Here is a 14485-nt window from a genome sequence, read left to right as displayed (position 1 = left end):
AAAATTAAAAGTTCAATTTGGGACTATACATGCATTTCCTAGTCATCTGACTACAGGGAGTCAATACCTTCCGTATTCCCCGTGTGCGGTTCCACACGAAGTCATACCAGTCCCGAAGGCTGCCTTCCTTTTGGTCCATGATCTGAGTCACCAGGTAGTCCATGGTCCTGCTGAGAACTGCTGAGGGCCTCAGCTCATGTGGCAAGGGCTCCTCCTGATCCGCAGAGGAGCGGCTGTACTCCTTCACGGCTGCTGTATGGTCCACCTGGGGGCAAGAAGTAGGGACAAACTGCTCATGACAGGTTTTGGGACCTTAAAACGCAAGAGAAAAATCATATACACACCCATATGAGATCAATGCTTGAAAATATAACTTTTAAATGAAAATGTTCTGTTAGCCGGGCGTGGTGGCGCACGCCTTTAATCCCAGCACTCGGGAGGCAGAGGCAGGCGGATCGCTGTGAGTTCGAGGCCAGCCTGGTCTACAAAGCGAGTCCATGATGGCCAAGGCTACACAGAGAAACCCTGTCTCGAAAAACCAAAAAAAAAAAAGAAAATGTTCTGTTATAGTTAGCAAATTTTAAGGACAATATAAATTAAGAAACTTGAGGGTAGGGGAATGGGCGGAAGAGGGAGGGAGGGTGAGAATGCGAAGGTAAGAGGGAGGAGATAATGATCGGGATATGATGTGAATAAATTATAATAAAATACACATTTAAAAATTTGAAAATAAAAAAAATTGAAATCCAATAAACACACACACACACAAAAGAAACAAGGGTGTCCCAGGAACAGGGATGTAAGCGAAGACACGTCTTCCCACCCCAAAGCACAGCTGTACCAGGTAAAGGGGCTTCAAGCAACAGAACACACCTCAGCTGTGTTCAAATGTCAAGTTAAAGCAATAGACCGCAAGTGAAATAGAGACGGGTAGTAAGGACCAAAGGGGCATAAGGCACAGCCTTGTGGGCTAAAACCTGATAGAGCAGGTCCAAACTTCCCACAAATGCGCTGTAGCTCCACCTTCTACTTGAAGAAGAAAATAACAGAAGCCCGGCATGGTGGTGCATGCCTTTAATCCCAGCACTAGGGAGGCAGAGGCAGGTGGATTGAGTTTGAGGCCAGCCTGGTCCACAAAGCAATTCCAGGGCTACACAGAGAAACCCTGTCTCAAAAAACCAAAAAATAAAATAAAGTAAAAAGAGATGTCTGTAGCTGTAGGCCCTGGTTACCTATTGGCTGCTCCATGGGTCAGAAGCCCTGGGTCTATGGTGATGCATGTTGCTGGGCTGGGGACCGCAGGTCAAGCAAAGAAGAAGCCACAAGCAAAACTGAAAGGAGCAAGATGCAGACTGATGCAAATTTCTTGGCAAACCACTTAGAAGATGAACTAACTCAAGTATAGGAGAGGCCATGCCCTTTGATGCAGTCATTTAATGGTTAGGGGAAGAAAAAGTCAAAATTTAAAAACAAAAATAGTGCTGGGTGATGGCAGCGAACACCTTCGATCCCAGCACTCGGAAGCAGAGGCAGGGGATTTCTGAGTCTAGGCCAGCTGGTCACAGAGTGAGTTCCAGGACAGCCAAAACTACATAGAGGGAACCTGTCTCAGATAAAGAAAAACAAAAAGCAGGAACAGAACACTAGGGGCCTATGGAGATAGCTCAGTGCAGATAAGGACACCTGAATCCAGGCCTAATGACCTGCACTCAGTCCTCAGAAGCCCAAGCCTTGTAAACTCTCCTCTTACATACATTCTTTGTGGCATGTGCGCACACGCATGCACGCACGCACTCATGCACGCACTTACAGAATGCATCAACACATTTTAAAGAAATCAAAATTAAGACAATGACAAAAAGAACAAGAGCGGAGCTCATTAGGACACATGAACTTCTACCTGGTCAGTCCCCGGGACAACTTCAAACACGCTCAGCTGGCTCCGGGTCTCCCGTAAGTACCGCTCCTTCTCAGGACACATGTCAGGGCACGTCCCAACAAACGCCCTTGCTTTGTCCAGATCAGTCCTCTTCACCCGAGCTGAATGACAGCAAGCCAAGGTAAGGGTGCACGAACCGCATGAGCACTAAGACCTCACAAAACTGTAGTTTCATAAAACAGAAAACAACAACAAAAAAAACCTGCCTGGAATCCCACCACGCAGGAGGCTGAGGCAAGAGGATCTTAAATCTCTGGCTCACTTAGGCCACATAATGAGTTCAAGCTAGGCTGGGATATGTTATGAGACCTTGTAGCATCTGTGCACTGTACCCCGAATAGACAGACAGACAGACAGACAGACAGACAGACACACACACACACAGAGAGAGAAACGTTTCTTAAACTTTAAGCCTCAGAGACAGGCCTGGTAGTTAGTTCATTCTGTAGTGGAAGTCTTTTTTTTAAACTCAGTTATGTTATGTAGACATGTTTACATAACACACTGCTCCAGACTGTCCACAGCAGCAGACTACTTGCCTTGCTCAGGCTCAGAGATGGCATGATCTACAGACAGTTTATTCTGGCGACTCAGAAAGGGAATAAATGCCAGAGCCCAGAGAAGGCCGGGGCGCTCGAAGGAAGAAGGTGGTTGCTGCTCTCCCCAGCTACTCCTGGTTGCTGTTGTTTTGGTTTGAGGAGAAAACATTGTTTCGGTTTGAGAAGAAAAGGTTGGAGATATCCTGCTATGAATATTGGACTGCCCCAAGGAACCTGACACCCTAACCAGCAGGAAGCAGCTAAAAAGAACTACACGTCTCTCCCCACCTTCTTTCTCTCCTACCTGGTACTGGAAGGACCAGGGGTGGAGAGGGGAGGTAGAGGTATTAAAAAACCAAGAACAAACAACACACCAATGAGTATCTTGGCTCACAAAAGCCTACAGACTTAAGATGGAGGGCAGAAACTGGGGAGCTGGCTTAGCTGTTAAGAACACAAGCTGGAGAGATGGCTCAGAGGTTAAGAGCACTGACTGCTCCTCCAGAGATCCTGAGTTCAATTCCCAGCAACCACATGGTGGCTCACAACCAACTATAATGAGATCTGATGCCCTCTTCTGGTCTGCAGGTGTACATGCAGACAGAGGACTGTATACATAATAAAACATACACCTTTAAGAAAAAGGGGGGGGGGGGGACACCAGCTAACTCTTCTAGAGAACCTAAGCTAATTCCCAGTACCCACATGGCAGCTCACAACTGTCTATGACACCATTTCAAGGCCATCAGGCATACAAGTGGCACATAGATATACATGTAGAGAAAACACTCATATACAAAAAAGAAAAAGAAACTTAAAAGTTAAAAACAGATGGAGTTGGGGCTGGAGAGATGGCTCAGAGGTTAAGAGCATTGACTGCTCTTCCAGAGGTCATGAGTTCAATTCCCAGCAACCACATGGTGGCTCACAACCATCTATAATGAAATCTGGTGCACTCTTCTGCTGTGCAGGCAAAACACTGTATACATAATAAATAAATCTTAAAAAAAAAAAAAAAAAAAAAAAAAACATGGAGCATGACATAACTTTGATTTGAAAAGTAGTGTGGTGTGGGCTGGAGAGGTTAAGAGCACTGGCTGCTCTTCCAGAGGTCCTGAGTTCAATTCCCAGTAGCCACATGGTAGCTCACAACCATCTGTGATGGAATCTGATTCCTTCTTCTGGTGTGCATGATCATATACATAGAATAAATAAATAAATCTTTTTAAAAAATTCTTATCATGACCTCAATGGTGAAAGCCATGATGCAGGAGTTTAATAAAAATATTAATTTGTGGGCTGGACAACAGTGGCACATACCTTTTTAATCTCAGCGCTTGGAAGGCAGAAGCAGGAGGATTTCTGTGAGTCTGAGGACAGGCAGGGCTACATAGTAAGGCTATGTCTCAAAAAAATAAGTTTCTTAAATTCCAGATGGTGATGGCACATACCCAGCACTTGGGAAGCAGAGGCGGGTAGATCTGTGAGTTTGAGGCCAACCTGGTCTACAGAGTGAGTTCTAGAATAGCCAGGGATACATATTTTACCAGTTATTTCAATAAGTATGCCACTCCTTTTACTCATGGAATCAACAGTTTTAAATAAAACTTCCCAACACAGCATATACACATTTCAGTTATACTTTTAAAACTGCAGGCCGGGTGTAATGGTGCATGCCTGTAATCTCAGCACTTGGGAGGCTGAGGCAGGTGGATGTCTGTGAGTTCAAGGCCAGCCTGGTCTACAAAGAGACAGTCAGGGATACACAGAGGAAACCCTGTCTCACAAAACAAAAACAAAACGAACAAACCCCTGACATACTTCGTATAAGCTTATTTGAATTTTTTGTTTTCAATTTTGCTTTTTCAATAGGGCACCGCTACTTAGCTCAGGCTCTCTTGGAACTCACTGTGTAGAGCAGACGGTCCTGCCTCTGCCTCTCAAGTGCTGTGGCTGCAGAAGAGTATGGTCACGCCAGGTTCTGGGATTGCAGACACGTGTGAATACGCAGGATTTTCCTTGTAGTAAGAATGCTGGATACTAAACTAAAGTCATTTGAAAGGAGGGAGCCTCAACTAATAAACTGCCTCCATAAGACCTGGCTGTAGGCCCTACAGTGGAGGGCGCATGTTGTTAATGAGTGAGTGACAGGGAAGGGCCCAACTCACTGTGGGTGGTAACACCCCTGGGCTGGTCGTCCTGGGTTCTATAGGAAAGCAGGCTGAAAGCCAGGCATGGTGGCGCACACCTTTAGTCCCAGCACTCAGGGAGGCAGCGGCAGGCAGACTGCTGTGAGCTCAAGGGCAGCCTGGTCTACAAAGTTAGTCCAGGGTAGCCAGGACTACACACAGAAAAACCCTGTCTTGAAAACCAAAGCAAGCAAGCAAGCAAGCAAGCAAGCAGGCCAAGCAAGCCATGGGGAGCATCAGTGCCTGCCTCCAAGTTCCTGTCATTTGAGTTCCTGTCCTATACCTTTGATGACGAACAGTGATAACAGTGCAAGCCAAATAAATAAGCCCTTTAGTTCCCAACTTGCATTCCGGTCATGGTGTTTCATCCCAGCAATAGAAACCCTAAGTTTATCAGAAATGTAAAAATCACCAATTCTATAAACTATGGTGGCAGTTTCATTACCATTTTAAGAAAGCTCTGTGATTATTACAATTATTCACAGCTTTAAAAAAGAAAACCCTGCCAGGTGTGACAGCTATGTGTAATCCCAGCACTCAGATTGAGAAGAGAATTTTAAGCTCAAAACTAGCATGCGCTTAATAGCTGTTAAAACAAAAAATTCATACAGCTGAAAATTAAGAAAAAAATTGTAGGGGCTAGAGAGATGGCTTAGAGGTTAAGAGCACTGGCTGCTCTTCCACAGGAGCAGAGTTCAATTCCCAGCAACCACATGGTGGCTCACAACTGTGTGAAACTCCAGTTTCAGAGGATCTGACACCTTCACATAGACAGGCATGCAGCAGGCAAAACACCAATGCATATGAAATAAAAATGAATTTTAGGGCCAGGCATGGTGGCATATGCCTTTATAATCCCAGCACTCAGTAGGCAGAGGTAGGTGGGTTGCTGTGAGTTCAAGGCCAGCATGGTATACAAAGTGAGTCCAGGACAGCTAAGGCTACACAGAGAAACCCTGTGTTGAAAAGCAAAAACAAAAACAAACAAACAAAAAAAGGAATTATAAAGAAGCCCAGTGGAAGTGGCACAGGCCTTTAATTCCAACACTTGGGAGGCAGAGACAGGAGAATCTCTGTGAGTCCGAGACCAGCCAGATCTACTGAGCTAATTCCAGGATAGCCAAGGCTACATAGAGAAACCCTGTCCTGAAAAACGAAAACAAAAAATGAAAAGGGTCTATGGATTTCCATGTGGTGTACTATGTATTTGTAATGGTAATTTAACATTCTCTACGAATAATGCAGTCACAGTTTAACATTCTAGTGGGGAACAAGGCCTGCAATGGAGCATCCTCTCTCACGCCTGCCTTTCAGACACCTGTTCCCTCTGTACCAGCAATCAGTGTACTTCCTCTACATCCTCCCACACAAACATAACCACATGTACTCACCACACACCCGTACACACACAGCTCACACTTCCAGGAAGACCAGAGCACAGTAATACCAGGCCCAGCACATCAGAAATCCTAAGATTCAGGGGTCATGGTGGAGCCCCTGGGGCTCCCCAGAAACCACCTCCCCGCAACCTTGCCAGGGAGCCATACCTTGCCGCATGATTCGGTCTCTTTGGTCCAGAAGGCGGTACTTCTCCTCAGATGTCTCAGCCACAGTCCCTATCAGGGTGCTAAGAGATGACATGCATGAACCAAGGCCCTCGGAGCCCTCAGATCCAGAGTCAAACGGGTCTGCCTCAAACTGGTGGATCTTTAGAAGACTTGGCTTCTTCACTGGAGAGCTACAGAGAAAACAACACATTCACATCATTTTTGTTTCTTAATCTGTCAAGATTTTGTAGTCCTCTAAAGCTAAGAAAAACAGAGCATTAAAACCAAAGGAGCCAGCCAGGTATCGTGATATATAACTCTAATCCTAGAACTAGAGAGGCAGAGACAGGTGGGTTTCTGAGTCTGATGCCAACCTGAGCTACATAATGAGTTCTAGAACAGTCAGAGCTGCATGGTAAGCCCTGCCTCAACTCCTCTCCCTCCAAATAAAACAAATAACAAAGCCTAAATAAATGAGTTTTTTAAGCTATTGCTCCAACATCTCAGAAGGCTGACAGGGAAGAGGGCCAATGTTGAGAACAAAGGTGTTAGATTTATTGGCTTTTTAATAACTCTGAAATATTTCATCCTTACAAACAGAAACGAGAGCTGGATGGTGGGGGTGCACACCTTTAATCCCAGCACTTGGGAGGCAGAGGCAGGCGGATCGTTGTGAGCTCGAAGCCAGCCTGGTCTACAAATCAAGTCCAGGCTACACAGAGACACCCTGTCTCGGAAAGAAAAGAACAGAAAAGAAAAGAGAAGAGAAGAGAAGAAAAGAAAAGAAAAACAACAAACAAATGATGCTAGGCAGGCGTGGTGGTGGCTAACTTTAATTCTAGCACTATGGAGGCAGAGGAGGTGAATCTCTGTGAGTTCAAGGCCAGTCTGGTCTACTAAGTGAGTTCCATATACAGCCAGGGTAGTCAGAGAAATCCTGTCTCAGAAAAAAAAAAAAAACAGAACAGAGAAACCCTGTCTCAAACAAAACAAAGCAAACCCAGAGATGAGGGATTAGGAAAGTAGCTCAGTAGCTCTGTTGGTAGAGCGCTTGCCCAGCAGACACAGAGGCCTGGGCTCCGGCAGCAGCATCTCAGACACCAAGTGTGGTAGTGCATGCCTACAAGCCCATTACCAAGGAAGTGAGAGCAGGAGATGACGGGAGTTTAAGGTCACTTTCAACTACACAGTGAATTCCAGGACAGTCTGGTATAGGTAAGACCTTGTATCAAGAAGGGGGTGGGGCCGGAAAGATGGGGCAGCAGTTAAGAACATTTCCTGACCTTATAGAGGACTCAGGCCACTCTGAGAGAGATAAGACCTTGTCTCAAACAAAATGAAACAAAAGGGAAAGGTTCTGGAGATAGCTCAGGACACTTGCTACTCTTACAGAGGACCCAGGTTCAGTTCCCGACACTCACATAGTGGCTAACAATTGTCTGGTAACTCCAGTTCCAGAGGACTGGATGCCCGCTTTTGGTCTCATCCAGCACTGCATACATGTGTCTCTTAGACATATATGTATATAACACATGCACACATGTTTACAAGCAATTAAAAACTAAGGCTAGAGTGATGACTCCAAAACTGAGAGCACGTGTTGCTCTTCCAAAGGACCCAATTGTGATTGCCAGCACCACATCAGGGAGCTCGCAACTGTCTGCCTGTAACTCCAGTTCTAGGGATTTTGTTTTTATTGTAGAGACTGTATTTATATCTCAACATACACACACACACACACACACACACACACACACACACACAAGTCTTCAAGAATTAAAGAAAAACAGGCCATGAATTTAAAAGACCAAGAGAGTTACATGGCAGGGGTTAAAAGAAGGAAAGGAACCCTGGCTCAAAAAACAAAACAAACAAAACCAAAAAAGGAAGGAAAGGAAAAGGTAAACGTGATGTGCTGGATGGTTTTATGTCCACTCAACACAAGCTAAAGTCATCTGAAAGGACAGAGGCTCAATTAAGAAAATGCCTCCACAATATCAGGCTGTAGGGCGTGTTCTTAATTAGTGATTAATGTGGGGAGGGACCAGCCCACTGTGGGGGAGGGGCTGCTCCTGGGCTAGCGATCCTGGGTTCTTAAAAGAAAGGAGACTTGAGCAAGCAATGAGGAGGAAGTCAGTAAGCAGCACTCTCTATGGCCTGCCTTTAGGTTCCTGTCCTGCCTGAATTCCTGTCCTGACTTCCTTCAATGATCAATAGTGATCTGGAAGTGTAAGCCAAATAAACCCTTTCCTCCCCAACTTGGTTTGGTCATGGTGTTTCTTCACAGCAATAATAACCGTAACTAATACGTATGATATAATTAAATTTTCATTTCAAAAAATACAATTATAACCAGGCACAGTGGTGTAGGCCTATAATCCCAGCACTTGGGAGGCAGAGGCAGGCAGATCGCTGTGAGTTCAAGGCTAGCCTGGTCTACAAAGTCAGTCCAGGACAGCCAAGGCTACACAGAGAAACCTTGTCTTGAAAAACAAAACAAAACAAAATTATAATTTAAGAAGTTTTTAAAGAGAAAACAAATGTGGCAGCAGGTGCCTGTGATCCTGGCACTGGGGACGCACAAATATGCAGGTTCTTAGTGTTTGTTGGCAGCCTGTTGACTAAAGCAACCAAGCTCATACCACGTGCCAACAAGCACACCACGACCATCTGCGGGCTACTGAAAACCCGCAGAAACCATCAGAAGTGATTATTAGGGATGCACAATTTTTATGGTCAGTTGTTTGGGTATTTTCTTTTTTAAAGATCTATTTATTTAATATGTAAACAGTGTTTTGCCTGCATATATACCCGCGCACCGGAAGAGGGCACCAGATCTCATTATAGATGGTTGTGAGCCACCATGTGGTTGCTGGAAACTCAACTCAGGACCTTTGGAAGAGCAGCCAGTGCTCTTAACCTCTGAGCCACCTCTCCAGCCCTGTTTAGGTTTTTTTGCTTTTGGTTTTTTTTTTTTTTTTTTTAAACAGTGTCTTGTGGAGCCCAGGCTGGTCATTAATTTCTGATCCTTCTGATTCAACCTCCCAAGTGCACCACCACAGCCAGCTTTAGTTGGATATATAAAAGGCAAAGTTATCACATATACATTTACATGCCACAGGTATAGGGCTGAGAGACGAGAGGAGACGTATGCAGAAGATACCAACTCACATAGGGTACCATATTCCATGTTCCCTGTGGCGTGGGCAGCCCTGTACAGACAGAGCCACTGCTGTGCTAAGTGTGTGTATACACATGCAGACATATGCTCATGTGCATAAAATAGAAAGAAATATTTTGTTTGTTTGTTTGTTTGTTTTTTGAGGCAGGGTTTCTCTGTATAGTTCTTGCTGTCCTGGAACTCACTCTGTAAATCAGGATGGCCTAAAACTCAGAGAACCAGCTACCTCTGCTGGGATTAAAGCTGCCACCACCCAGCTAATTTTTTTTTTAAGAGACAAAGGACTGGGGCAAAAATAGCAGCTTTGTGATAAGGCTTTCCCTGGGAAAATCTGTTTGGAGTTAGGTCTGCACCAAAAAGGGCCTTCTCAAAAACCCAGGGCTTGGGGACTATTACAACAAACAGAATGATCCCTGAAGCTGGCAGCTGCTCAGATCAGCTGTCCCAGAACCATCCCACTGCGCATGCTCACGGCAGGGGAGGGGCATCAGAAGCAGCTCTCCCTTGCACCTGCCTCATTGGCCCCCAGGCCATGCTCTAAGCTCTGCCTCCTCTTCTCCTCCTGGAACAGTTGCTGAGAATGGTAAGGCCCACCTTTTATTCAGGAGGCTGCCCGTCGCGGGCCTCACTATGGGCTTGCCGAGAGGGGAATGCTGGAAGGGAGACTCTTCTATGCCTTGGCTGGCTTCTCCGTCACCAAGCTTCTTCTCCTTCAGGGAAAAGGGCTTCTTGCTGGGACCTGAAGACACAGCATTAGAACAAGGTTTATAAAGAAACAATCCTAGCTGGGCGGTGGTGGCGTACACCTTTAATCCCAGCACTCGGGAGGCAGAGGCAGGCCGATCGCTGTGAGTTCGAGGCCAGCCTGGTCTACAAAGTGAGTCCAGGACAGTCAAAGCTACACACAGAGAAACCCTGTCTTGGAAAGGTAAAAAAAAGAAAAAAGAAAAAGGAAGAAAGAAACAACCCCCAGATATGGGATGCAGTTGGTGCTAGCCACTCTACTGGCCTTGGGTAAAGACTCCCATTTGCATGCCAGGGGCCAAAGGCCCTCCTGTACAGGCTATGGAAACAATAATTGAAAACTTACTTATTTTCTTCTTGTGCCAAAAGATAGCCATGTCCTTATGTAAACTTTTCCCTTTCTTCCTGGCCAGGGCTGCAGATGCCTGAAAAACAGTTCATAACCACTAAGAATGAGGACACATGGAGAGTAAAGAAAAATATAACTGAACACTCAAATGCTGCACGCATAACAGGCTACTTAGAAAAAGAGGGCCCGCAAGATGGCTGAGCAGGTACAGGTGCTTGCCCCATGCCAAAGACCTGGACCCACACAGTGGAAAGAATGGGCATCCAAAAGTTGTTCTCTGACCTCCAGATGCACTCACCATGGTACAATAATGGCTCCTACCCCTACATGCATGCACGCACAGACAGACAGACAGAGAGACAGACAGACAGGAGACAGGAGAGAGAGTGGCGGATAGAAGAGTGAGAATGAATATAAAGGCTAGGGACGAGAGAGATGGCTCAGGGTTAAGAGTTCTGGCTGTTCTTCCTTCTAGGAGACCCAAGTTGGGTATACAACACCCTATCCATGGCTCACAACTAACTGTAATTCTAGCTCCAAGACATCCAACCTCTCCTCTTCTGGCTTCCTTGGGGACACACACACACACACACACACACACACACACACACACACACACACAGCCGAGGTGTGGAGGCTCAATGCCTTTCATCCCAGCACTCAAGAGGTAAAGGCAGGTGATCTCTGTGAGTATAAAGCCGGCCTGGTCTACACAGAAAGTTCTAAAACAGCCAAGGCTACATAGAAAGACCCTGTCTTCGGAGTGGCACATGCCTTTAATCTCAGCACTTAGGAGGCAGAGGCAAGTGGATCTCTGTGAGTTTGAGACCAGCCTGGTCTACAAAGCAAGTCTAGGAAAGACCATGTCTTAAAAAAAAAAAAAGAGGTTAAGGTTACCTGCAGCAACATAGCCAATTTTGAGGCCAGCCTAGACTATATGAGACTCTGTTTCAAAAACAGCAATAATTAGAATATACACACAGATACATACACATAACATTTTATTATTTTTAAATCTTGTTTTTACTTTGTGCACATGAGTGTTTTGCCTGCATGTATGTAGGTGCACAGTTTGTATACAGTGCCTGAGGCTACTGGATCTATAGGAACTGGAGATACAGATGGTTGTGAGTCACCTTTTGGGTGCTTGGGGGGGTGGGGGGTGGGGAGACTCTAGCCATTGAGCCATTGCTCTAACCTCATATATAACTTTTTTATAATATGGATAAGATATAGCAACTCTATGCCCAAGAATACACACACACACACACACACACACACACACACACACACAAATTACAGCAGTGCTGTACCAATTTGTTCACAGTAGTCCACTTTCAACAACAGAAGAGCAGAGTGACGAAAGGTGACAATACAACAGAACCCACCAAAAGGAATCAAGTTCTCATCCATGCCACAGTGTGGATGAACATGCCAAGGGCATAAGCTAAACAGAAGGGAAACACGGATGATTCCACACACACTGAAATACCTAGAATAGGCAAATTCCTCATGATAGAGTGGAGAAACAAATACTACTTAGTGGTTATAGAATTTCTGCTTGGGACGATGAGAACAGTCCGGAAATCGACAGTGGTATGACTCCCAGGCATGGTAGTGCACACTCAGGAAAAGGAAGAAAAAGGCCAAAAGTTCTAAGCCAGGGCCAGGACAGCTGGGTGGTTATGAGCACGGGCTGCTCTTGCAGAGGACCCAGATTCAGTTCTCAGCATCCACACGGCAGCTCACAACCATCTGTAAGTCCAGCTCTCAGAAATGCAGCATCCTCTCTGTCCTCCACAGGCACCAAGCACGCATGAGGCAAACATACAGGCAAAATACTTAATCACAAATAACTTTTCTAAACATTATAAAGTTCTAAGCCGGGCGTGGTGGCGCACGCCTTTAATCCCAGCACTCGGGAGGCAGAGGCAGGCGGATCGCTGTGAGTTCGAGACCAGCCTGGTCTACAAAGTGAGTCCAGGATGGCCAAGGCTACACAGAGAAAACCCTGTCTCGAAAAACCAAAATAAATAAATAAATAAATAAAGTTCTAGACAGCAAATAAATAAGGCTAAGAGAATTTATGTCAAAAAAGTGACTATAATGCACATAATTATGACTAGAAAGCCATTCATTTTTAAATTGACATGAAGAAATAAACAATAAAATTCCTGAAACACTGACTAATTCTGGCACAAAACTGTTATTCTAGCTGGGTGGTGTGATGCACGCCTTTAATCCCAGCACTCCGGAGGCAGAGACAGGTGGATTGCTGGAAATTCAAGGCCAGCCTAGTCTACAAAGCAAGTCCAGGATAGACAAGGCTACACAGAGAAATCCTGTCTCAGAAAAACAAAACAAAACAAAACAAACAAAGTACCAATGGCTGGGCTGCAGCTAGGTCCACGGCTCAGGCCCCAGCACTGAAGCATGGGGGGGGGGGCATGACACGACCCCAGAGCAAAACCCAGTTCCCCCCAAAAAACTCCAAAACCCCAAAACAGAGAAAGCTGAGTAAGCAAGCAAACAAGAAAGAACAAAACACTATATACTATTTAACAATCACACTCTCGTAGTATTTCAGAAAACACCAACAACTAGTTGGAGGCCATGAAATCCACAGAGTAAGGCAAGAGCCCAACAGTTAGAAGTGAGTCTGGCAATACAGGAAGACCCTATCTTAAAAATATATCAAGTCAAATTAAAAGGTGTGAGCTCAGAATGGTAGCACATGTCTCCTACCCCAGGAACAGAAGCAGGAAGACAGAGCATGATGGGCTACACACAGAGGCCCTTCCAGACTCAAGGAAGGAGCAAAACAAGCAATAAGGAGGGCCAAAGCGATGTCTCAGGGAGCAAGGCACCTAGCCCATGTTTAACAGCTCGAACCCCACAGAGACGTAGGAGAACTCACTCCATGAAGTTGTTGTCTGACCTCCAGGCATAAGCCTCTGCCCCTACAACACACACACACACACACACACACACACACACACACACACACACACACTAATAAATAAGTCAGTAAATAAATTTAAAAAATTAAGTTATGGGAACATGCTTTCTCCTTTTTAAACTCTTATGTAATTTAATCTTTCTATATGAATATTTAGAAAAATAATAAAGATATAAAGTCACATACGGTGAAATCATACAGCCAATGCTTACATACACACTGAAAGCTGGGTACAAACCCAACAGGTTTTTTCTAGAGAACGGGATTATGAGAGGCCTTCTCTGTACTGCTTGTCTGTTTACAGTAATCACAAACCTGGACAAATTAGACAAACAAAAAACAAAAACCACAACAGAAAATTCAAGCTTGGAGAAGCACTATGCACGCCAGGCATGGTGGCGCGTTTGGGAGGCAGAGGCAGGTGGATTTCTGCGTTCCAGGCCAGCCTTGTCTACAGAGTGAGTTCTAGGACAGTCAAAGAGACACAGAGAACTCTGCCTTGAGGGGGAAAAAAAAAAACCCCAGTACTTTGCAGCTGCCATGCTTCTCAAGCCTTTCGGTGGTTCAGGGTACGGCACATAAGCCACTCGGCACTCCCCTCAGCACTGCCCTCTACAGGGACCTCAGACTTGCACACTCCTAAGTTAGGCAAGTGGGCAGTGCCGTCTCCACATCAGGTGAAGAACGAGTCTTAAAAATTATTTCAGGACGTGCAGTAAATTTCGAACCCCTACCCAGGTCTAGCCAATGGACAGGACATTCTTCACAGTTGAGTGGAGAGTGGGGTCTGACTTTCACATGAACTCTGGTGCCCCATATTTGACCACGTCCCCTGGATGAGGAGGCCTGGTGGCACTCAGAGGAAGGACAGCAGGCTACCAAGAAGAGACTTGATACCCTATGAGCATATACAGGAGGAGGAAGTCCCCCTCAGTCACAGACATAGGGGAGGGGAGTAAGGGGAAATGGGAGGGAGGAAGGAATGGGAGGATACAAGGGATGGGATAACAATTGAATGTAATATGAATAAATTAATAA

At 45.5% G+C, this 14485-nt stretch overlaps 1 protein-coding gene across 1 annotated transcript in view; it reads right to left on the bottom strand.

Moving 5' to 3' along the window:
• Positions 1-14485, bottom strand: part of Mcm3ap (minichromosome maintenance complex component 3 associated protein) — a 51596-nt gene that overhangs the window by 34077 nt on the left and 3034 nt on the right. Inside the window, exons 3-7 of the mRNA XM_051153265.1 lie at positions 10486-10564; positions 9990-10134; positions 6215-6405; positions 1901-2040; positions 68-265 (exon numbers count right to left, since the gene is read on the bottom strand). Coding sequence (XP_051009222.1) covers positions 68-265; positions 1901-2040; positions 6215-6405; positions 9990-10134; positions 10486-10564 — 753 coding nt within the window. The remainder of the gene's footprint in view (positions 1-67; positions 266-1900; positions 2041-6214; positions 6406-9989; positions 10135-10485; positions 10565-14485) is intronic.

This window comes from Acomys russatus, chromosome 11, assembly GCF_903995435.1.
Source record: "Acomys russatus chromosome 11, mAcoRus1.1, whole genome shotgun sequence".
Taxonomy (NCBI): domain Eukaryota; kingdom Metazoa; phylum Chordata; class Mammalia; order Rodentia; family Muridae; genus Acomys; species Acomys russatus.
Note: the sequence above shows the minus strand (reverse complement) of the source record. Positions and strands in the feature narration are given on the sequence as shown.